We start from the raw sequence: 23,775 nt of genomic DNA, 5'->3' as shown, positions 1-23,775 counted from the left end.
GAGGTTCGTCTTTATCCAGTTCCTTCAGCGCTTAATGCTGTGAATTTTCTAAAGGAAGTCTTTTTGCGGGAAGGTTTTCCGGAAATCATTATTTCTGACAATGGTGTGCAATTTGTTAATGAGGAAATGGAGAAGTTTTTAAAGCAATCTGGTATTAAGCACTTGAAGAGTTCATTATTTCACCCACAAACAAATGGTTTAGTTGAAAGGATGAATCGGGTGGTTGGTGACTGTATAAAGTGGGCTAGACACAATAATTACGACGTTTTTGAAGCGGTAAGCACCATGTTGTGGGTTTATCGTTCCACACCTCATTCATTAACTAATGTGTCACCTTTTGAAGCATTAAAAGGGCGTAATCCAACCACCGTTCTCTTTCCCTCTTGGTTGAAGAGTTTGTTGAATACCAAGGGATTATGTGGTGGTAAAAAGGGATTGGAATGGGAAAAGGTGAAGTCAGGTCAAGAACGTATGAAGAGGAGATATGATTTGATCAAAGCCACTAAGTTGTGCAAGGTATTCCCTGGAGATTTGGTGCGTATAAAAAAATGTGTGTCTGTAAGAAAAGGTGATGATTGTTTTGGGAAGCCTGCCAGGGTAAAGAAAGTTTGTGGAAGTGCAATTATGGTTGAAGATGGTCGTTGGTGGAATCTTTCCAGAGTGGTGAAGTCACCTGATGAGCCTGTATTGAATCCTTGTAATGATATTGACAGGTGTGCAAATAGGAGTTCTTCCTTACATGTTCAAAACTTACGTAATGTGAATACTCAGAAGTCAGCTTTACAGTATGAGGATGATTTTCCACGCAGATCTTCCCGTCAAAAGTTTGTGCCATGGAAATTAAGAGCTGATCTATAGTATATATATTTTTTTTTTGATGGTATTGTTATTATTAGGTTTGTGTTTGTTTTTTCCTAGTTTTATCATTTTTTGTAGTTATTGTATAGTTTTGTTTTAAGTATAAAAAAAAAAAAAAAAAAGGGAAAAGAGATGGTATGTTGTGTTGGCTCGTGAGTTGGGTGGAATGTAGAGGGCTCGCGAGTCGGGAGGAATGTAGAGGGTTGGATGGGGACTCGAGGGCTGGAATGCCGGAGGTGCGGCGAGTGAAAGGAAGGCGGTTGGAGTGGTGCCGGGGACGAATACTGGAGGTGGTTCTTGTTTACCTTGGAAATAAACGTGGATTATACGCCTACCTGTTTCAGCTCATTTATCCTGGATACAACAATGGCTTTAGAGCAGGAAGCATACAATGTTAAATAATGTTATGAGAGTAGTAAATCTCTTCAAGACAAACGAAAAAAAGTGAAAAAAAAGAGAAAGAATTCCCAAGGGCTTCCTGTATGACTCCCTTTTTGGTCAGCAAGATCGAATGAGTCGCAAAGTAGGACAGACATTGCAACGAAAAGGAATTTAGAAGACGAAAATAGCATTATAAGGACCTAAGTATCTCCTTGTCATAAACGTGATATTACAATAGAAGTATTTGTTAACTTTATGGTGAACTGTGAAAATAAAACTCTGGCGTCAATACACGCAGAACTACCCTTTGTACCGGACCACAGTGATACTGTTCTCTCGAACAACTTTAACAAACCAAGATCATCACATTTCCTCACAAAGGGCCCAGATATTTAAAAAGTTGTATATTAACACCTGTAGGCTTATGCCTACGTTTGAAGTACACTTCTGATAATTTAGGAATGTACACAAGACTTCCAGTATTTCTTCTGGATAAAACAACTAACCGAGATCACAAGAAGTTTTGGAATTCTTTGTGAATTTCAAATTATGTGCGGGAGTAAGCACGTATAAATGTAGGAGGTGTGCATTTGCACGTCTAAATGTGTGACTCACGTGCATTTGGGCTGCCTGATTTATTTTGCTTTTTCTACACAGGGTAAGCATTGCCAGATAAAGAAACACTTTAAATGCACCGCCACCAATTGTGTGCGTGGTTTCGACCCACTTCCTCCCGGGGATTTACATGTGACCTTAATGGGAGTAAAAATGCAACAACATCTACAACAGTCCTACTTTGACTGACAGAATTTTGTAAAGTTATCCATTCATACGTTTGTGGGTACTTGCCCCCTTAAGCAGGCACTGACATCCTTGAAGGTCCACAACCCACCCCAACTGGTGTAATATTGGGTAAGCAAAGCCATAATAGAAAATGTGAACGGACACTCGCAAATGAAGGCACTCTACATTAAGTCCAACTTCTGGGTACAAACTCCTTTGTGAATTGGGTCCCTAGTAATTGAAGTGTTATGGCTTGTGACTACAAATGCATTCTTCTATAGTATCTGTGTGGGAAACAATACCAAAACTAGTTTCAATACTCTGAACACCTGCAGATGTTTGAGGAACTTTAATGCATTTAGTCAAAGGTTACCAGCATGATTTTCTAAGTGGATCTTACAGCCCACAAGCACTTTAACAGTAACCATCTGGATTTGATAGTCTGGTAATATAAACACTTGTTCTGCTAATAGGACATTGTCTTGAATCCATGAGTGTAGATTCTCAGACTCTTCCATAAATATCACCATCCAGTCAGTCACTTTGCTCCAAAGCTATGCCCACTGTATACAGAGAAGCCATTGGGACTCGTTCCTTATTCTTACTTATTGTACCACAATAATGCAAGAGGTCATTGGTCACAGAACAGTCCCTGTTAGCAATGTCCTTTGGGGCGAAAATGTAAGATGATACGGTCAAGTTATCTTGCTCTGCGAGAAGGCATCTCTCTAACTGAGTGTCAGGACTTTGTAATAAACAATACATCTGAAGAATATTTCTTGGTGGAAACTAAGATAGAAACACTGTAAATTCCTAAGTGGTTTTCTTCTGGTGATATGGGCATTGGCCACAAAAGCAATAAAGGGATTTGATGAAGCTAAAACTGTCTGACCTATCCAAAATTAGCAGACAGGCATGATGGCTAAATCATACAGACAGAAGCATAGAGTACAGAGGTTTAAATGAAGCAGTCTGACTGCAATACGGAAAGAAATAAAACAGAGTATTAGTTGGTAGCGCTGTTACTATGTGTATAACTGTGATCCTAATGCAGAAACTAACGGGCAGGAAAATAGGAGTCACAGACAGAGAGTGAAAGTGATGAAAGCTAAAAAATAATACGAAAGATCTGGAGAATCCTTGCAGTCAGTCAATGCTCAGGTGAAAGCTGTATCTGCTAAAAACTAAAAATCAGAAAACTGAGCCAGGAGTAGCAGCATATGCATTTTAGACCTGCTGGTGAAGTCTACAATTGACCTACACGGCCACATGTTGAGGACTTGAGCCAAATATCCTCCCTGATGCTCAACTCTGAGGTGCTTCTGGCGAAGGGAGCATGAAGATCAGTGGGTACTAGGTACCGAAATATCAGAACCAGAATATTATTTTAGATGATGCGAAGGAGCAGGGTGAAATTCAATATGGGAAAAATAAAATACATTTATATCCATACTTAATCTTGGCGTTGCACCATGCTGGAGGCAATTCGGAGCAGGGGTTTTAAAATGGCTGTCTAGGATTGAAGCATCAAGAATTCAATACTATTAGAGGATGGAGGGTACAGCATACTTCTTTATTGATGTACAGGCGCCAACAGCGTGTATGGAGCAACATATTGCAAAACCAAAGAATCCAGCAACAACAAGAGTCCAAGTGAAGCACACCATACAAGCACAAAACAAATCAAGGGGAAATTAAGTAAATTAAGGATGCCACCAAATCAAATAAAATAGAACAAAAGTTGAAATGCCCTCATGTCTTGGTGAATCTTTGCTCATGCACAGTGGTGTAGCTGTGATTGGCAGGGTATAGTGAACTGTATATGCAATACCTTATGTCTGCTCCTCCCAATGGACTGAAGTGGAGTCAGCTATATGTGTACATCATGCCTGACCCATACGTACATTAAATAGGTACACACAAAGTACACAGAAGAGTAGAGCCACTACAAGTAAACATATGCAACAAAATAATAGATGAAGCAAGCACTCAACTGTGAGCCTTTAAATTGTCGATGCAGATATGAATTGCAGTGGCTTAATGGCACTGCAATAATAAGCCTTAGGAACATGCTACATGACATGCTTGTAATTGATAAGAATGTTTTTTTAAATTGCACTGAGGTCAAACTAGTAATAGGAAACCCAGATGCTTTAGAGTTAAAATATTTACCACTAATTTTATATTTTTCTATGCAATAATCCAAGCACTTCCTGAACTGTTCACTCAACCCAGTTACACTTATTGAGTGTACAGAGAAGCACTGTTGGACAACTACACAGTCTAATGAAGTCAAACTGGTAATGGAAGGTAGATAACCTAGTGGAGGATGCCACTACACAGCATCCAACACCCGAGTTAGTTTCCAAGTAAAAGGTAAGAAAGAACTGAGCATTTGGGTCTCAAGAGCGAATTCTGCACAAGATGCACCAACAATGGTTAGACAATGATTCACTGTTGACCAGATCTTTCCTCCAACGCAGCATCTGTGTTGTGGTGTATGCTGGTGATGCACCAAAGCAAGATATGATGACTTTACACTTTAACTAGTGTCTTCCAAGGACATTCATGTTTTGGAACAATAGTTTCACTTAGGTTCGGATGCATTTCCTCTAACTCAAAGTACTTATTCCATGTTCAATGGATAAGAGTTGCAGTTCAGTTCAAGTGTCTTGCTTGTTGGCGCCTCATAACTTGCCAACATTCAAGGCACCCATTGTAAGGTCAAGAAAATAAATATGCTGTACAGTTATCCCATTTAGCACATTTTTTAACTCACACATGGGCCAGAGAGAAGCAGGAATTGGGCACTCTGTATGGCCCACAACTCGGGCAAAGGCACCGTAGGTCTCCAAGTCTTCCTCTTCTTTGAAGCATTATAATAAGTGGATGTTCACAAAAGAAAGTGGATACATGTCTCTCCATGGAAGCTATACCAGCAGCAGGGCAAGTTTAGTCCTTAGGACTCGAAAAGCTTTTGGGCCACGTTAGCTACATGGACAATCCAAAGATTGTTTGAGAGCTCCCACAGAGGTACCACTGGCTGCTCTCTAACCTACAAAGTTCAGTTAAATATTAAGAGCTTCTGCAGAGTTGGTAGATCTATTTAGAGGTTAGCACATGATACAAATAGAAAGCAAGCCACTGTGCACTTCTTAAGCCTCTTCAGGCACAACATTTCACTTCTGACAGGAGAGCAGCCATGGTAGAAAATGTCTGAATTAACTAGATTTTTAAGGGATTTCTTCCAACTCAAACAACTGATCTTGAATCAAATACTGTTAGGAAATTCTGATTACATACACCCAGATTCCCCCTTTTGCCCAGCTTGAAGGATTTAAGTGAAGTTGGTTTCCTCGGAAGGAGAAGAAATTCTCTCTCTCTCTCTCTCTCTCCTTTACCTCCTTTCAGCTCTCCTCCTCCATACTAAAGATACAGGAGGTTACTGCACTACAACTGCGGTTCTTAATCTGTGGTCTGGGGAACCTTTGGTGGTCTGTGACGCCTACTCGGGGGTCCTCGACTGCTTAGAAAATTAAATATTAACAGATTAATAAAATGCACATAAAGAAGCAAAATATAAAACTTACATTTTTAAAACGTCTGTAAATGTGAAGTCATTTGAAATTGGAGGTTTCTTGTTTTCAGATTCCTTTGTGAGAGCAGAGCAAGTGCATTACACAGAATATAGTATAGGCAATGGGTTGCCACAACTGAATTTAGAAAAGCTTCAACCTTTCCACTAATGATGAAATGTTCCTTTTTTATATCTGTTTGTGAATTAAATAAAATATTTCATGATTTGAATCTGTGTTTGATGAATGTTTTTTCTGTATTTTTGAGTGGGTTGTTTGGCAGTTCAAATTATATTAAATTGCTTAGGCTGCGGTCTCCGGAGTCCAATAATGATTCAGTTGGGGGTCTGTGAATTCCAATAATGATTCAGTGGAGGTGGGGTTGGTGGGGAGGGTTGGTGTGATCCTGAATTCCAGTGATGATTAAGTAGGAGTCCACGGAAGTCAAAAGGTTAGGAACCACTGCTCTACAAGAGATACAGAACTCACCATCTCGGTTACTATGTGGAGAAGTATCTTCTAGATGGAATTACTGCAATGAATGGAGATGCCTGAATCCCTTGTAAAAAGGGGGAGATGTCATTGCAAGGGTCAGGCATCCTTTGCAATAATCACGATAATTTAGGTACTTTCTTTACGGTGTTGTATTTAACAGGAAAGGCCATGACCCAAGTACTTGCACCTTATTTTTATCAACTTTAAAAGGTGAAAGGATGAAGTACCATTCCACCTGGATCTATACAAGAACATGCCAGCTGCACAAAGATTTCGGCAGCAGGAACATTAGTCCATTACATTATTTATGGGTGAAATGTTTTTGAGGGCTTAGTCTCTTAAAATACCATGTCAGGTGAGCTTGGGCGTTGAGATAATAATCTGGTACTATTAGTTTAATTAGGCAGATGCTAAAATGCACCTCGTGGTATATGTCGCCCGTTTCCATGGAAAAGTAAACAAGCTGGAGAGCACGACTAAATTAGCCTGGAAGGAAACAGAAACTCTATACGATGTGTATGTTTCAAAACCAGATGGAAACAGCAATGTGCTTAACTGGTCTGGAGAAAAAAAAACATTAAGGGCTGCAAATTACTTTAAAATCTGTTGCAATGTAGTTGCGGGCGGCGAGAGTTATTTTTACTGGAAGCCAGTAGTGTTTATTGAAACTGTCTGTGTGACAGCATGTAAACTGAGCTGGACCTCCGCTGCCCGCGTACAATTAGACGTGCCATTTAATCATCACCTTTGTGCGCCTGAAGCATCGATCTAATAACGCTGTGATGCATACTTAGAGCTCAGAAGATGCCATTACTACTTCTCATGAATGATCTATTTCAAAACCCACGACCATTAAAAAAACTGTAACAAGAAACCAACTGATGCCCTCATTTAGAGTAGGGTGGATGATGTAAAGCAGACACAAAAAGGTGTTCTCGGTGCATTTACCATGATTTTCGGATTTACGAAAAAGTGTTACTGATACATCAAAAATGTGGTAATACCACTTCTCTGCATGGGAAAACTAGTGCTAATTTTGCACCAATAACTGAGGGAAAAAGCGGGGAAACAGCCTCTCCACGTTATTTATTCCCGATTTGTTCGTCCATATGGGGTCATTTATTACAATCAGTGGTTGCAATAATGTCATGAGAGGACTCCGTAGGGGAGCCGGTGTGTGTAACGAGAAGCTTGACTATGAAATCTTCGGGACACAATCATCTTACTTGTTATTGGGAATGTTATGTCAGAGTGATGTGTAAGGCTGTAGAGCGCTAGAGCCCCAACTGCTTGTCCTTCTGTATGAAAACTACAGCACTGAATGAAGGTGGTTGTGCAGGTGCCTATTTGCTGAGAGTGGACTAAGGGCCATATGTACGAACACATTTTCCCATTGACACAGAATGGGAAAAACCCTTTGCTACATCTGGCCGTTAGTATCCAAAGTTATATGTTGTGAGGTAGAGAGACAGAAGGCACATATTTCATAAATATCTTAAACTGCAATATAATTATACAAATTGACAGCTCTTAGTCAACAGAGAATGTGATCTGATTACAGCTTGGCTGCTTTCATAAAACAACATAGCTGTTGAGTTTCATTAATCCATTTAATCAAACCATTTAATTCAACATTATATTATGCATCCCCATTTTCAAACTCTGCTTACACGAATCCATATAATACTGGGGCTTTTCAGGGCGAGAGTCGAATCTCCTTTCACGCCCAAATTGATAGTTATGAGTAGGTGTGGGCTGTGAACTCTGCTCGCGGAGTTTGCAGAGTTTTTCCCGCTTCACGTATAGCGCAGAGTTCCAAAAAACTCCACGTAGTGGGGCAGAGCAAAGTTTCTTCCTAGCTCGGGCTCGTCAACGGTCAGTTGGCGAGCGCGAGCAAGGAAAATCTTACTTAAGACCACATCCCAGCGACATTTCTCATATCGAGCGGTCGCAATATAGTTGCGACCGCTCACGGTAAGAAACCTTGCCTTCACGTTGAGGTAGCTGCTGCTCGAGTAGAAAATCAACTTGAGTGGCAAAAAAGAAGCAGCACCCTCTTGCACTGCGCATGGAGCCATTCTCGCTCATTATTCAGCATGGGACAAAGACCTGGCACTAAAAATCAGCACGAACGGCGCAACCTCACGCACTCCGCTGCTTGCAGAACTTCGCGTAGCACGGCAGAGTTTTCTGGGCACTTTGCGGAGCTCTGCGTAGCGCAACTCTACGAACTCCGCCCAGGCCTAGTTATAAGAGTGACAGTTGGTCTTCTGCAGTCTACTGAACAGGATCATATTTTCTTAATTAAGATGATTGACCATTCACTTATATTCACAACTATTTATGCACATCACGAGGGGGACTAGTCACTAGTGTGTTTTGAGCATCCCTTCTTTTTCACAGTGCACTCAGTATTGTCTTTTGCACTGTGTTTTATGCTTTGCTTCTCTTTCTTTAGGTTCCTGTGAGACACCCTGATTGTAGTCTCCTTAAAGAGTGAGGATTAGGTAGGTTTTTTTGGTCCTTGTTGACTACAGAAGCGAGACACATGTTGACCTATTTTGAGGTAGTATAGGGACTTCCGATCTGCGCTTACCACACCCCAGACTATAGGGTTTGTGATCACCAGATATTTTACTTGGTTAGGGCAAAATAGACATTAATCTATTTTTCCCCCTACATTTTGGTTTTAATCATGACAGAGGTTTAATTTTTCAATAAACTTTTTTTGTCATTTCTTCCTCTAGTCATTTTTAAAAGTATTTTTGTACCAATCCCAAATAACTGTATTCACCCACCGGCGAATATTCTTAATAAAAGATATCTGGCAAAGAGCCCCCCTGTGGGGCCCGTCAGGCATTGCAGCGCCAGCTTGACGAGGAGCAGAGCCCGATGATGAAGCATGTCACCCTATAGTGAGTGAGGGCTCTTGTTCCTGTTTCAGGATACTCACAGGGACCTCCTTTTCCTTTTTTGCGTTTGGGATTAGGATTTACATCCCCCAGTGGAACTGTGCGTTCTGTGATCTATATGGGAGTATTATGCACAGGACCACTTTTTCTTTCTTTAAAATCTCCCACTATATAAGCCCTTCTTTTGTTTTTTTGACTACTGAACGTATGCCCTGTGAGAACTATGTAGTAGCACATCAGTCAGGTTGTTGGGTCCCATATAAGGGACATTTTCAACAGACTGCAGGAGACAATTCTTATAACTACTGAACTGCATACGTGTACTGTTTTGTAAAAACCACAAAGTTGTAATAAAAACATAATTTTCACTCTTTATTTATGAAGAACTTTTCCAACACGAATATTAGCATCCCCACTTTTTAAGCACTATGGACCTACAGTCGCTAACCTGTGAAATATAAACTGGTTATTTAAATTAAAATGCACATTCAAGTTTTGAATCGTCTCAGGCCTTTTTACCTCTGTGGCAAACCGACGGGCATTTGTGGTTCCTGCAGCCTAATGTTCTTCCACACATCTGATCACACGCTGGGCAGTTTCCAGGGCAGCACTGAAAATACAGAAAACAGAACCTGATTCGTTGTTTTCATTCCAAGTTCCAGGTACTAGGCACCACGTCCTTTCCAAAAAACGTAAACAGGATTACCAACATTAATCATGACACTCAGCCCCTCGTTTTTAGGATCAGCGGACTGCCAATGTAACCAGCTAACGATGAAAGCCTGAAGATGGTTTCTAAAGCTACAAGTTAAACCCTCTACCTCAAACGTGAAAGTTAAAAAGGCAAGTCCTAATCAGAATAGTGCCACTGATAACATAACTTTACCAGAAACTAATGCATACTTCAAACATAAGAGTTAACAGGGCAAGTCATAATCAGAATAGTACAAGTGATAACCTAACTTTACTAGGAACCTATGCACACTTTAAACTTGAGAGTTAACAGGGCAAGTCATACTCAGAATGGTCCCACTGATAACATAGGAACATATGCGTGCAAGCAGAGGCCTTTAGTCCAGGATATTCGCTCAAAAGATCAGATCGAGAACGGGTGTTGCTCGCTGTCTCTTCACACAAAGGCCATCTCACATACTGAGTGTTACCCATTTTCAAAGCTCACTAGAGATAGTTTACCAGCGCCCATGAACCACGGAAAGTAGCACACGGAACATGATCGAGCATGTGTCAGCTGAAATTCTGAGGAAAAAGTGCTTGGGGTGCAACGTGCAATGGCGGAAGCATACTAGTCATCACCACGTCAGAGAGGCACTGGACAAGACAGATAAGGGAACGATCAACAGAAACAAAGGGAAATAAAATAAGCAGAGGCATAACACAGGCCTCAGCAACTTCTCTGGGGCACGAGGCCCCAATCCCTTACTCCCTGCCCTCAAACCTAGAAGGGGCCGGCATCCAACCAAAAGCCAAGAAATAGCGGTAAAATATGGGAGACTAGGAGGCCCCTCTTCACATTCTGCAGGGAGACTTATTCATTTTGTGTTATGCTTCTGAAAATTAACTGTACAAAGTGTCATGTTTTAATAGATGAAGAACATAGGGGTATTCCTTGTTTTTCTAGAACCATCAATGGCTTTGGACAGTTTTAAAGTAGCAGAAATTAGTGACTGTGATGAAGTTATCCCCACCACCATAATAAAGGTCTTGCTCCTCTATGGCAGAGAACAAATAGTGCCAAATTACATGCCAGGTGGACCAGTAACTCTAGCATACTGCCTTACCCTATCACAAGATCTCCATTGTTCCCACAGCCCGGGGTTATCAGATGGAGGAATGGGATGTTCTGAGGCCTTCGTGGGTCCACATTGGTTCTCCAGTTTAGATCCATTTTTAGCTTAGTTTCATATTTTAAATTTTGCACGTTTTAGCTGCTATTGCATTTTAGCAATGAGATTTTACACACCTTATGCTTGCATGATATTATTCTAAGAATACATTGTACATGGTGCTTGCTTTTAGTTAGTCTTTCTCGACATGTAACCTGTACATTCTGTTCAGCAAGACAGCTTCTAACATTTAGACGTAGCATTGCATCAAAGCTGTGCCTCTAACACAGCGTGGCTTTGATTCTTAAAACAATGGACTGACCCAGAGGGATCAGAGGAGCCAGCGGTGGTAGCTGGCAATAACGCTAGGTGGGGCCGTGCATGGGTGGGGGGTGAAGCACATGGGGGTTGGGAATAATAAAAAATAAATAAAAAAAAGGCATTAAACCACTGACCTGCCGTACGCAGCCTTGGTGTTCCTCGTCGCCTCAGTGCTTCTCTGCTTTCTCCCCTCCCCACCCAATCCAGATGCTTCTCTCATGCTGTTACCGAGCATGAGAGAAGCTCCGGGACTGGTCTGAGCAGGCTGAAATGCACAGGGTAAACACACGAAAGATACGAATAAAGGTTATATCTCTCTTGTGTTTACCCTGTGCATGCATAAGTAAACAATGAAAGGGGTAAGATCTGTTTCCACAACTTTCTTGGGAGTCGGGATGTCATGTTTGAGGTTGCTTTAATTATCTGTTACCCTAGTAAGGTTGGGTTTTCAGATGAGACACTGTGAACTAGCTAGGAATCGGGCTGACAATCTCTGATGGTGTAGATGGACTCAGTCCTCGTGTCCTGAAATTCAGTCCACCTCAATACTCAGTCCTACCTTTTTAGTGGGAACCATATAATAACGGGACCTGATTTTACTAGGTGCAAATCTGACAGCCCCTGATCCTAGCCTGTCATGTCCTGGATATTGTCCCGACTCATAACCTGCATTGTCCCAAATAAGAGCAAAATTGTCAACAATATCGGGGACAACCATGCAGAAAGGAATTCAGTAAATTATAGATCTGCATGGCATGGTTAAAACCCATTAGTGAAAAAGAGCACCTAATAATTCTGTGCAAGGGTGCAATTACTGTCTGGAATGTCTGACTTGGGCCGGGTGGGTTCAGCAGCTCTACACCGTGAAGCCCCTAATCAGTCCCTTAGTCTATGTTTTTCTACTCTAAAAAGGTGCAAGGTAGCCTTTAAGGCCCCCACAAGTTAGGTTTTTCAATACTTACAACAGTCTTCTCTTTGCACCATTGAAAGAACCAACATGCTGTGAGTCATACCACAAACAAATCTATCCAAAAGCCATACTAGAGTCAGGAATCTTAGGCCCACGCTTATTGTCTCTATATTATGCCATGCTTTAAGTAAGACCACTATTTGCATTTTAACAGGAGCCGAACTGGCTTCCCTTTAAGTCTGTCTGCCACACAGTAGGTAAAAAATCTAGGATTTGCAATGGGTGTAACCATTACTCCTTTAAATACATTAAAACAACAAACACTGACAAAGCCAATACATTTAGCTTTTTAGAACAAGCAGTGTCAAGGTCAATAAGCCTGCTTGTAAGTGAAAATACAAGCCTGACCTACCAGCTTTGCTAAAGCTTTCTTACACCACAGACTTTGCCTTACTAATTATTGTTTTCTTATTCTGGTCCTGCCAAAGATGAACAAGGTACATGCTAACCTTTGTTGACTTTCTTTCTGGAGTATAATCTACCTAGCCATACATCACTCATCTTTAGAATATTCCCCAGGCACCAGACTTGGATGTAAACTTTCAAAGCAGTACTCCAGTGCAGCGCTAGGTGGCAACATGTTTCCATGCTGCCTTCGTACTGTCCCAGATATGACATACATATAATCGCCACCACTGCGTGTCAAGGCCTGTTTTTTGCTTGATTATTACTGTGCCCTCACATGAGGAGCATAAAATCATTATGCAGATCTCTAATTTGGGACCATAATAGATGATAAAAAGAGGGCTCTACATAGAATGGGGAGGTGGTAGGGCAGTGAGGAATCTGCAGTTAGAGTATCTGTATTCTTCTGATGGAGACTTCTAACCACAGATTCTAACTTTAGAACAGATACCAAAGCAGTACTTCTCAAAGCTAAAGGGTCTCTGAAGTGAACTCCGATCAAAATGTCTTGCAGAACAGAATAGGCAAAATTCCCTTTCCATTGGACCTGGCTTTCAAGGCAGTAGTGCTTTGTGAACATGTGCACCAACACTCATGTCACAGCCTGGCAAATCAACAGGACATCTTGCAGGCCAAAGCAGTCATAGCAGCCTTAGGCCTGGTGGAATGGACTCAGCCCTTTTGGAGGCTGCTTTTTGGTCAGTAAGTAGCAGATCATAACACACAGGACTATTTAATGTGAGAGTTCTTTTCTGCAAAGCCCCCCAGGTGACCCCCAAAAAACTCCGATCAAACATTTGCTGGTCACTTGGTACAAACAATATAAAGGCTTAAATTCCTTTTGTGGTGCATCACATGGAGCCTCTTCGAGGGCTGGCAAAGAAGGCGGGCAGACTGCCTGATTGCCCAACGTGAAAAGGAGTTACAACTTTTGGGTAGGAGGCCGTCTGAGTCCTCAACACCAATTTGTCTACAAAAAAGGTGGCTTAAGGTGGATGCACTGACAGTTCACTCAAGTGACAAGTTGAGTTGATTTCAATGAGGAAACGGTTTAGATTCAAAAGACGCAAAAAACAGCTGCTCATCAGCTTGAAGGGTATACACACGAGAATTGTCAAGATCAAATTCAGGTCCCACTGCACTGTGACATCCCAAATGGTTTAGAAAGGAATAGGTATGTCAAACTGTTAATGAACCACAGCACAACAGTTGATTTAAATACGGATGGCTGATCCAGTGAACACAAAAAGGACAAGAGGGCTGACAAATAACCCTTAATGGTCCCCATAGCAAGGCTTTGCTGGACCAAGGGCAAAACAAATACAATATCTGCCAGTCTGGCTTGAAAAGGCTCTACCTTGTGGACTTCACACCAGGCCACAAATTTGTCCCAGAACACATACCCTTTATGGAAGGATGCCTGGGTGCAAGGATGACATTAACAACCTGGATGGCAGATCGAACACAGTCAACTGCTGCTGCTCAATCTCCATGCATCAAGGGGGAGACCCTTACCTTGCTGCTGTGACCAAAGTTCATCTGGAAGTGGTAGGCTGATCGGACAGCAGACAGTCATGCTTAGAAGTTCCCAGTACCACACTCTCCAAAGCCCAGTCTGGAGTCACTAAGATGACTTTGGCCCGATCAATCCTGATCTTCAGAAGTTCGGCAGGAGACGCAGGGGTGGGAAGGCGTATAGGAGTCCCATGGTCCATTCCAGCCGGAATGCATCTTCTACTGAAACTTTTCACAGAACTCCAATGCGCAAATTTGTGACACTGCAAATTGGATGATGGTGAAAAGATATAGCCAGGGTTCCCCTCACTGTTGGAAGATGCCCTGTGCCACAATGGGATACAGATTCCATTTGTGATCTACCAGTTGCCACCGGCTGAGTTTGTCGACCGTGGCATTATATAATCCTTCCAGGTGATGCCCTGACACTCCAGCCAACTCCGGAGATCACAGCCTCTCGACACAGGATGATTTGGAGGATCTATCTTTTTTTTACTTTATTTATTCGATAATCAGGTACACACATATATTACAACACATTTATGTAACATTTAATTCATTGTACAGGATGAAGGTTTAACCATACATTAAAGTGCATCATCCTATTACACCTCATCTTCCTGATCAGTTTAGCTGATGGACCTTGAAATACCTCTGACTTTCTTCCCTGTTCCCACTCTCTGCGCATATACCTCTTTTAACCTCCTAACTTGATCCATTTTAATGCCCCAAGAATCAAATATGGGAGGACTTGGTGACTTCCATGTTGCCAAAATCAAGGACTTTGCTACAAGTGATCCCCAGAAAAAGAATTGTTTTCACCGACCCAATTGACAATGCGCCGGAGCAATTCCCAACAAGGCTTCCAGTATGTCAGGTTTAATATGGACCTGCAATATGGCACTCATGAACTCAAAAATGTTACTCCAAAAATCAAACAATTTTTGTAAAAAAAAATAAAAGCACATATGGGGCCAGTCGCCTCGAGGATGGCTACATCTACAGCATTTGGCAGAAACATCTGCTGTAGACAATACAGAGTATAGTATAGTGCTGATTTAGAGTAGAATGCCATGTTTTTAAAGGTAGCACCAAGGAAAGCTTCATGGGACATACGGTTAAACCAGACCCAAACAATGAAATCAAGCTTTCCCTCAATTTGTGAAATGGAATCAAACACCAGTCACACTGTGGTATTGTGTGAATACTTGTAAAGTGTCCAATACCAGTTCTCCAGGCCTATAAGGTTTTTGACAAAATGTGCCTTATTGATGTGCTCTTTTGCCCCGCGTGAAGCTGCTATGTAAGTCTGCAACTGTTGCTGAATCTGGAGGTAAGAAAACAATAGGTCATTGGGGTTTTTGAGTGCTCTATCGCTAGTTGTTGAAACGTTTTAATCTGGCTGGCTAATATAAAGTTTTCAAATCTGTGGTATCCTATTTTGGCCAATTTTTTGATAATGGTTTGCCGCAGATTCAGGCCCTTTGATTTAGCTGCGCTCAGAGGCATTTGGTGACGCATCAGGGGAAACTGATAGCCTTCCTGAATCTGCGAACATTTCTTACTGAGTGAGTTAGGGAATTTACAGCAAGATTTTTTGGGCAACTTTGGTGTTTTCAAGAATACCAGTAACCATAACCCCGCCTCATTGAGCATTTTCTGTAAATAAAAACAGCTCGATGCAACATACACTATAGCGCAATTTAACCAATCAAAGCATGCTGCCTGAGAGTATCTAAGCATATGTGGAAGTTCTAATCCCCTACCTTCATTAGAGAGTTGAAGAGTAGCTAATTTCGTGTGTGGCGTTTTGTCTTGCCATGTAAATTCTGCAGCATCGGATTGCTTTCTGCAAAAAACGTACGCTTGGCAGCAATCATAACATTTGAGAAAATAAAAATAGAGTGAGGATTGACATTTTAATGACCGCGACCCGTCCTACTATTGATAAACGAAGACGCTGGCAGTTAGTCAAAATGGAAGATGACTTTTGGAGAGTGGTCACGTAATTCAAGTTGTAGACCTTGGCAAAATTGTGTGTAACAAAAATTCTTGCATAGTTGATTTTGTAGCCCCCAATGTCTGAAAAGGACTGGATTTTTGCTAGAGTATTATGAACATATAGGGCGCTTCCTGCTAAATAGAGCACAATATCGTCTGAAAATAATTTACGTTTCGGGGCACCCTCCAAAGGAGGCAAAATCGCTGGGTCCTGTCAAATGGCAGACGCCAAGGGTTCCACAAAAAAAGAAAGAATAACCGGCGACATCTGGCAGCCCTGGCGTGTGCCTCTATGAATGGGGATTGAGCTAGGTATCTGAGCATTAATCAGGATCTTAGCCTCAGCTTTAGTATACAGATTGTGCAACAGCCCAATTAGCTTGGCAGGGAAACCACTGCTAAGAAGAATCATCAACAGGACCTCCCACGGGACGCAATCAAACACCTTTTCAGCATCTAGCATCAATGTAGCAGCTTTAATATTGTTAACAAAACAGTAATCATTAGCTTGGACAAGAAAATTTGAGTTCCTGGAGATAGATCTGCCTGGCAAGAACACATTTTGATCGCAATTTACCACTGAATCGGCCGCAGGAGTGAGTTGTGACGCTAGGATTTTGGCAAAACATTTTATAGTTAAGTAGAATGATCAGCCAATATGAGTCTGGCAGCTCCAATGGCTTGTCTTTTTAAAAAAAGCTCCCTATAACTGCCTCAGTAAAGTCTTTTGGAATCTCGCCCCCATTCAAAAATTCATTAAATAGGATAAGCAAATGATCTACTATTTGTGTGGCGATTATCTTATAAAAGTCTGACGGTATACCATCATCGCTGCATGCTTTAGCGTTAGGCAGGTTCTCAATGGCTTCCAAGAACTCCACCCGAGTAACAGGAGCGACTATGCTATCCTATATATCCCTAACCAAGACTGCAACTTTAACTGGATTGAGAAATGCACTGACTAGATCAGGAGGTTTTACTCTGCCTATTAGCTCACTATCAGTTACTAACACCTTTTGTTTAGGATCCAATACGGCTCTGATGATCCCCTGATTGGGTTGTTTCTTAATGGACCATGCTAAAAAAATGTCCAGTATGTTTGTTCTCTTCATACACTTTCTGAAAACAAGTCTTTTTGTTAATTATTTTACATGAGACAAAGTATGCCTTGAACTTTTGTCAGGCTCAAACCAACATGGATTTGGATTGGGCTATTTTTAAACTGTCATCTATTGTTCTGGCTTGGTCAAATCCCTATTGCAACATGGTGACTTCCTTACAACTTATTCTATTTAACACAGCTGCATAAGGAATTCATTGGCCAAGTATAAAAGCCTTACAGACCCACCATATTGAATAGCTCGAGGTTGTGCCTTGATTTCTTTGTACGTAGTTGGTTAAAGCCGTCTGCATGTTAGCTACCCAGCTTTCCTCAGTCAACAGGGTCCTATCCAAAGCCCATCGTATCAAGACTCTCACTGGGTAGCTGACTTTTAAATGTACATATCAGAAAAGGGGTTCAACATAATGGCAGAGCCTACTCTTCACCAGCTGTGAGATACCAAAAAATAACCTATGCGAGTACTAAAACATTTAGAGAACATATATAGTCCTGTTCTGTGGGGTAATCTGCTATCCAGAATCTATCAAGGCGAGGACCCTTTTGATTTGTGTCAAAACCATTGCCGATTTCAATTTATTCTGTACTTTGTTTTGATGAGAACAGTCACATGCAGTCTCTTGTATAAGACTGAAGTCTCCCCAATTAGAACTAGTCCTGTTAAATGGTGATAAAAGATCGTAAAGATCCCGCAACGGTGTCACCTCATCTTCTATGGGGACAGAAAAACAAATTAAATGAATTGTCCTTACTGACACCTAGATCCACGGGCTTTTGGATCATGCACAACTTGCAGCATTTCGCCCGTAAACTTATGAGTGAACAAAATAGCGACCACCCTGACTGCTGCGCTCACTGATGCAAAAATAGCTTGTGATATATAGTTTGGTAAAGCTGGCTGTTTAACTATAACCTTAAGATGCGTTTCTTGAAGAAAAATTATTTGCGCCTCTACAGATCTAAGCCATAGCAAAATAGATCTACACTTACAAGGATTATTGATGTCATTCACATTGCATGAGATGCTCCTTCTGAACTCAATCTGAAATATCACTATTTCTCCCCTCTGCATCTGTCCCTGATAATTCCACCAACTGTTCTTGCTGTACTTGATGAGCCTGTGGTTTCTTCACATTAGAGTTGGTTATGGTAAATATGGAACAGATTGGTTACAAACCTTGATATACCTTCTCCATCTGCGGGAATGCCAGTAATAGTGGAGCTGTCTGACGCCGACCCCCGCTCAAAGACCACTACAGTCTGTTAATTCATGTTAGTCCTCTGTCAGTACCATTCTCTCCGTATCTGTACAGAGAAGGAGAAGGGGGGGGGGTCCCCTCCTGAAGCCTGCCATGTTTTTCAGGTAGACATTACAGATTTCCTGCTAACTGCGACCCCCAGGAATGCTAGAATTTCAGTTGGGTTGATATTGTTTGTCACAGACTGTAGATCTTCCAATTATTGCATAACGATCTCCAGACTGGCTGGACCAGCCGGACTATCTATACTCCTTTGCCCAGGGACTAATCTGAGGCTATTTGACACGTTATTTTCCCAATGTTTAGAGGCCTTGGAGGGTTCACCAACAACGCGGGCTAGCATTTGAGATGCCATACCTCCAGGCCCAATTAGCCGGTACAGTGCGTACAGCCGAAAAGTAGAGAGCACACCAGTGAACAGCCAACACCCCCTTGAAGCATGGCAAGCGGTAAGTTGGCTTGCTTATGTGGCTCCAGCAATGCAACGGTATCAACAGTTTTACTCACTATTAAGATGTACCGTGCACACCTCGCTGTATCACGCTGCAGTGTAGATCGTTAAGGCTGTGCCAAGGCTCGAAAAATCTACTCAACCACTCGCTACGGCGAGTTTTATTTTATGAGGTCGAGCTATTTTTAGATCCTACCCGTCCCTTCTGGCGAGTGGACAAATAACAGATGTTCTGTTCAGTCAGAAACTGATTTAACAATTAAGATGCCTTTAAATCTTTACAAACTTTTCATAATATATTTAAGTAGCAGTGAAAGACCATTTTTTGTATTTCTGTTTGATGAAAAAATATTTTAATAGGATGAAAAAAAGTCAGAACAATTTACTTGGTGATGTGCAAATGATAAATGTTTCCTGAAACCCAATTTTCACAGATTATTGTTAATACGCCATATAGTTTTATCAGTAAAGGTGCAAGTTAGTGGGAAGGTTTTTGGACATTTCTTGGAAAGTTACTATCTGTAAATGACAGTGCGCTATCACATCATTCTTCAGTAATATATTTATTAAAAGTGAGTGTTTAAACAAACTGAGAAACACTCCTGCCCTGACGGCAAAGATATTAGTAAACTAAGAGGCAAGTCATGCATGGAATATGAGTACCCATAATGTGGGCTAGATTTATTATACATGGAGCACACATATTTAGTGTATTTAATCAAGCAAAAGAGGATTCTGTACAGCAGAAATTCTGAACCCACAAATTTGAAGGTGCACTCATATGAGAATGAAGAAAAAGGCAATTGTAAAATACAATATTTGCCTAGGATCACACAATTCGAGACCTGTTTCCGGGTCAAGTACATTACAGTTAGGTCAAGTAGATTATTCAACCTACTCGACCGGCAGGCCTAGTAACATTTTAATGATTTTTTTAGGCCTGTGTGCCCCGGTATGCCTCGTGTATCAGATGGTGATTCATAAAACAAACTTCAGTTTCTTGAACCAGCGCAACAGGCTCTATGAGCATCACAAATAACCACAGCATATGCTATAGCTCTAAATTAACTCCCTGACATAAGCAGCTCTGGTGACTGGAAGCAGGATAGAGACAAGTGTTAAGCACTAAATAAGGACATAATCTGTGTCTGAGCTCTGTGTTGCACACCCTGCAGAGGCTTGAGGGGGGCCACAGCAATCATTCAGAATACTGCTAGGAAATGTCAGTAACAGAAAAGGTGACCGTGGAGGACCCATCTGTTGAATGTGATGCATTGCTACCCAGGAAGAAAATGCTGGATCCTGTGTCTCACAGCGTGGTTTAGTGTTACTAATGGCAAGCTAAAGCAACTTGGAGGCTGATGTTGCAAGGAAAGGGAACTAAGAGCAATGTAGCCTTGGAGGATTTGTCTGCAAAAGTGGGGGTACAGGTTTAGACAGACTGTAAGGTGACTGTTTGAGCTGCAGTGAAATCTTAGCGTGACCGCGGTGGGGTTGTGTCAAAGCCGGGGCGGGGTCAGACATCAGAATCAGCGCCAAATCCTCCGACAACACTGGTCGCTTCAGTTATGGCATCAAGAATGAAGGACCGAAGCAGGTCATGGAGCCAGCCCATAGAGGGTCAGATGGCGCACAGGACAGATTGGCTGACAGTGATAAAGCAGATGTTCCCTGTGGATCCTATCCTTGGGGCCCAAAGGTACATCAGAGGGAGCCCGGAGACAAATATATGCAGCATGGCCTTCTTAAAGGCTTTGACCTGCTGCAACATTGACAGTGGCTCAGGGAACTCAGGGTATATTGGGATGAGCTGTGGAATTGCCTCCTCAATTAGAGGTTGCCGTCAAGACCAAGTGGAATCTTGACATCCACACAACTTCTCTTCAGAAAAGGAGTGGAGAAAGGGAGTTGAGTCTCACTTTATTTTTTTGTGTTTTTGATTGAAATTTAACGAACTGGAATAATATCTATCATTGCAGAACTAAAATTATGGAAAGGAGTTACCATGGAAGAACAGCACAAGAAAAACAAAGGTGGATAGTGTTAGAAATGGGGTCTCTGGTTGGCAGTAAGGTTAACCCCTGTCCAAGCAAGGACCCTCAATCTAGTCAGGGTTAAGTCACACACAATCCAAATTATCCTGTGCCCACCCTCTGGTAGCTTGGCACTGAGCAGTCAGGCTTAACTTAGAAGGCAATGTGTAAAGTATTTGTACAATAAATCATACAATAACACCATATAGCACCACAAAAATACACCACACAGTGTTCAGAAAAATATATAATATTTATCTGAATAAATGCAGGTCAAAACGATTAAAGATACAATAAGTAAATGTTGAGATATCACTGAAAAGTTATATAAAGTGTCTTAAGACTTTTTAAAGCAAACAAAGGGGGTTATTCCAACTTTGGAGGCGGTGGTAATCCGTCCCAAATGTGACGGATTTACCACCAGCCGTATTACGAGTTCCATAGGATATAATGGACTCGTAATACGGCTGGTGGTATATCCGTCACTTTACCGTCACTTTTGGGACGGATTACCACTTCCTCCAAAGTTGGAATAACCCCCAAAGTCTCTTTCAAGCACAAAGTACCTGGTTCGCCTGAAAAATCTCAGCAAAGAACAGCAGAGGAGGAGAAGCGTGGAAACAAAGGGGTGTGTGTCGATTTCTCGGGCCGCACAAGGCGATGCGCCATTTATTTTTCATGCAGGGACGGCTGTGCGTTGATTTCCGGCGCTCAGTCGTAGATTCTCTTCTGTTTGCGGGGTTTTCAGACACCCCAGGGATGATGCATGGATTTCCTGCGCTGGCAGGACAAAGTCACAGGAGCTGCATCGATTCGGTGGGCGTTGCGTTGAATTTTCTACCGCACGGCAGGTGCTGCGTCGATTCCTCTCTGGAAGTCGGGCTCTGTCGTTCCCGTGGGCTGTGCGTTCAATTTAGGGTCGCTAAGCTGGCACTGCATTGATCTTCTCGTTGCGAAGTCGGGCTGCGTCATTCTGGACCAGCATGCGGTGAAAATTTCAGCATGGTGCAGGCTGTGCGTCATTTCTGGCAGGCTGTGCGTTGAATTTCACTGCACAAGGAGTCCTTCTTGTAGTGATGAAGTCTTTTTGGTCCTGAGACTTCAGGGAACAGGAGGCAAGCTCTATCCCAGCCCTTGGAGTGCACTCCTTCACCACAGCCAGAGAGCAGCACGGCAGCAGGGCAACAGCAAGGCAGCAGTTCTTCACAGAAAGCAGTCAGGTGAGTCCGTTGGGCAGCCAGGTAGTTCTTTTTGGCAGGATGCAGATTCTGTTTGCAAGTTTCTTCTCCAGGAAGTGTTTTTCAGGTAGAGTGTCTACCTCAGAAGTGTCTGAGTTGGTAGGGGCTGCGACCCTGTTTAAATACCCAAATGTGCCTTTGAAGTGGGGGAGACTTCAAAGAGTGGCTTAGAAGTGCACAAGGTCTGCTTTCAGTTCAATCCTGTCTGCCAGGGTCCCAGTACGGGGTGTGGCAGTCCTCTGTGTGAGGGCAGGCTCCTGTCCTTTGACATGCAAGTGTCAGGCCCTCCACCCTCCCAGCCCAGGAAGACCCATTCAAAATGCAGATGTATGCAAGTATTGTGTGTTTGGGGTGTGTCTGAGTGAATGCACAAGGGAGTTGTCAACTAAACCCAGCCAGATGTGGATTGTAAGGCACAGAAGGATTTAAGTGCAGAGAAATGCTCACTTTCTAAAAGTGGCATTTCAAAAATAGTAATATTAAATCCAACTTCACCAGTTAGCATGATTTTGTATCACCATTCTGGTCATACTAAATGTGACCTTCCTACTCCTTTCAGAGCAGCAACTACCACTCAAACAATGTATGAGGGCAGCCCCAATGTTAGCCTATGAAGGGAGCAAGCCTCACAGCAGTGTAAAAATGAATTTAGGAGTTTTACACTACCAGGACATGTAAACTACACAGGTACATGTCCTGCGTTTTGCCTACACCGCACCATGCCCTATGGGGTACCTAGGGAATACCTTAGAGGTGGCTTATATGTAGAAAAGGGGGGGTTTTCGGCTTGACAAGTACTTTTAAATGCCAAGTCGAATTGGCAGTGAAGCTGCACACACAGGCCTTGCAATGGCAAGCCTGAGACAAGGTTAAGGAGCTACTTAAGCGGGTGGCACAACCAGTGCTGCAGGCCCACTAGTAGCATCTAATCTACAGGCCCTGGGCACATATAGTGCACTCTACCAGGGACTTATAAGTAAATTAAATAGTCCAGTTGGGTATGATCCAATGTTACCATGTTTTAAGGAGAGAGCATATGCAATTCAGCACTGATTAGCAGTGGGAAAGTGCACAGAGTCCTAAAGCCAGCAAAAATGAGGTCAGAAAAAGAGAAGGAGGAAGGCAAAAAGTCTGGGAATGACCCTACACAAAGGCCATTTCCAACAGATAGGTATAGGTACGAGTAGTGGCCAAATTGAGCAGTCCTCTACTGAAGATGTGAAATAAAATAACAAGCCAGATACAAAATAGCAGAGCATAGAGAGCATTAGCAGTAGGCTAACAAATGGGCATTTAATGTACAAGGCCTGTAGTGTGTTTAGCAAAAGAAAATCTGAAATACAAGATACGATTCACCATCTTAGCAGCCATACAATTCTAGGTTTCTTTTAAAGAGGATGTCACAAATCTACAGTAAATATGCTTACAAAACTCAATGATCTCTCCTAAAATGCTGTGCATCCACATGTAGCTAATTTCAAAGAAACCAAATCTAAACAAGGAAAGGGGAGTGGAAGCCCTATGAAAAGTCAGCATTATTAGTTTATGTTCCCAGGTCACTTCCAGCAGAAGCACAATCTTCATTTGAGTGACAACTACACAGATCAACTTCTG

The 23,775-nt window shown here is 42.1% G+C and overlaps 1 protein-coding gene across 1 annotated transcript in view; it reads right to left on the bottom strand.

The window, feature by feature from the left end:
* The window catches only part of NFXL1 (nuclear transcription factor, X-box binding like 1), a 588,746-nt gene that overhangs the window by 296,849 nt on the left and 268,122 nt on the right, over positions 1 to 23,775 (bottom strand). The window contains exon 12 of the mRNA XM_069201637.1: positions 9,524 to 9,614. Within this exon, the coding sequence (XP_069057738.1) occupies positions 9,524 to 9,614 (91 nt within the window). The remainder of the gene's footprint in view (positions 1 to 9,523; positions 9,615 to 23,775) is intronic.

Source organism: Pleurodeles waltl, chromosome 1_2 (genome assembly GCF_031143425.1).
Source record: "Pleurodeles waltl isolate 20211129_DDA chromosome 1_2, aPleWal1.hap1.20221129, whole genome shotgun sequence".
In the NCBI taxonomy this organism is placed as follows: domain Eukaryota; kingdom Metazoa; phylum Chordata; class Amphibia; order Caudata; family Salamandridae; genus Pleurodeles; species Pleurodeles waltl.
This window is presented reverse-complemented; position numbering and strand designations above follow the sequence as displayed.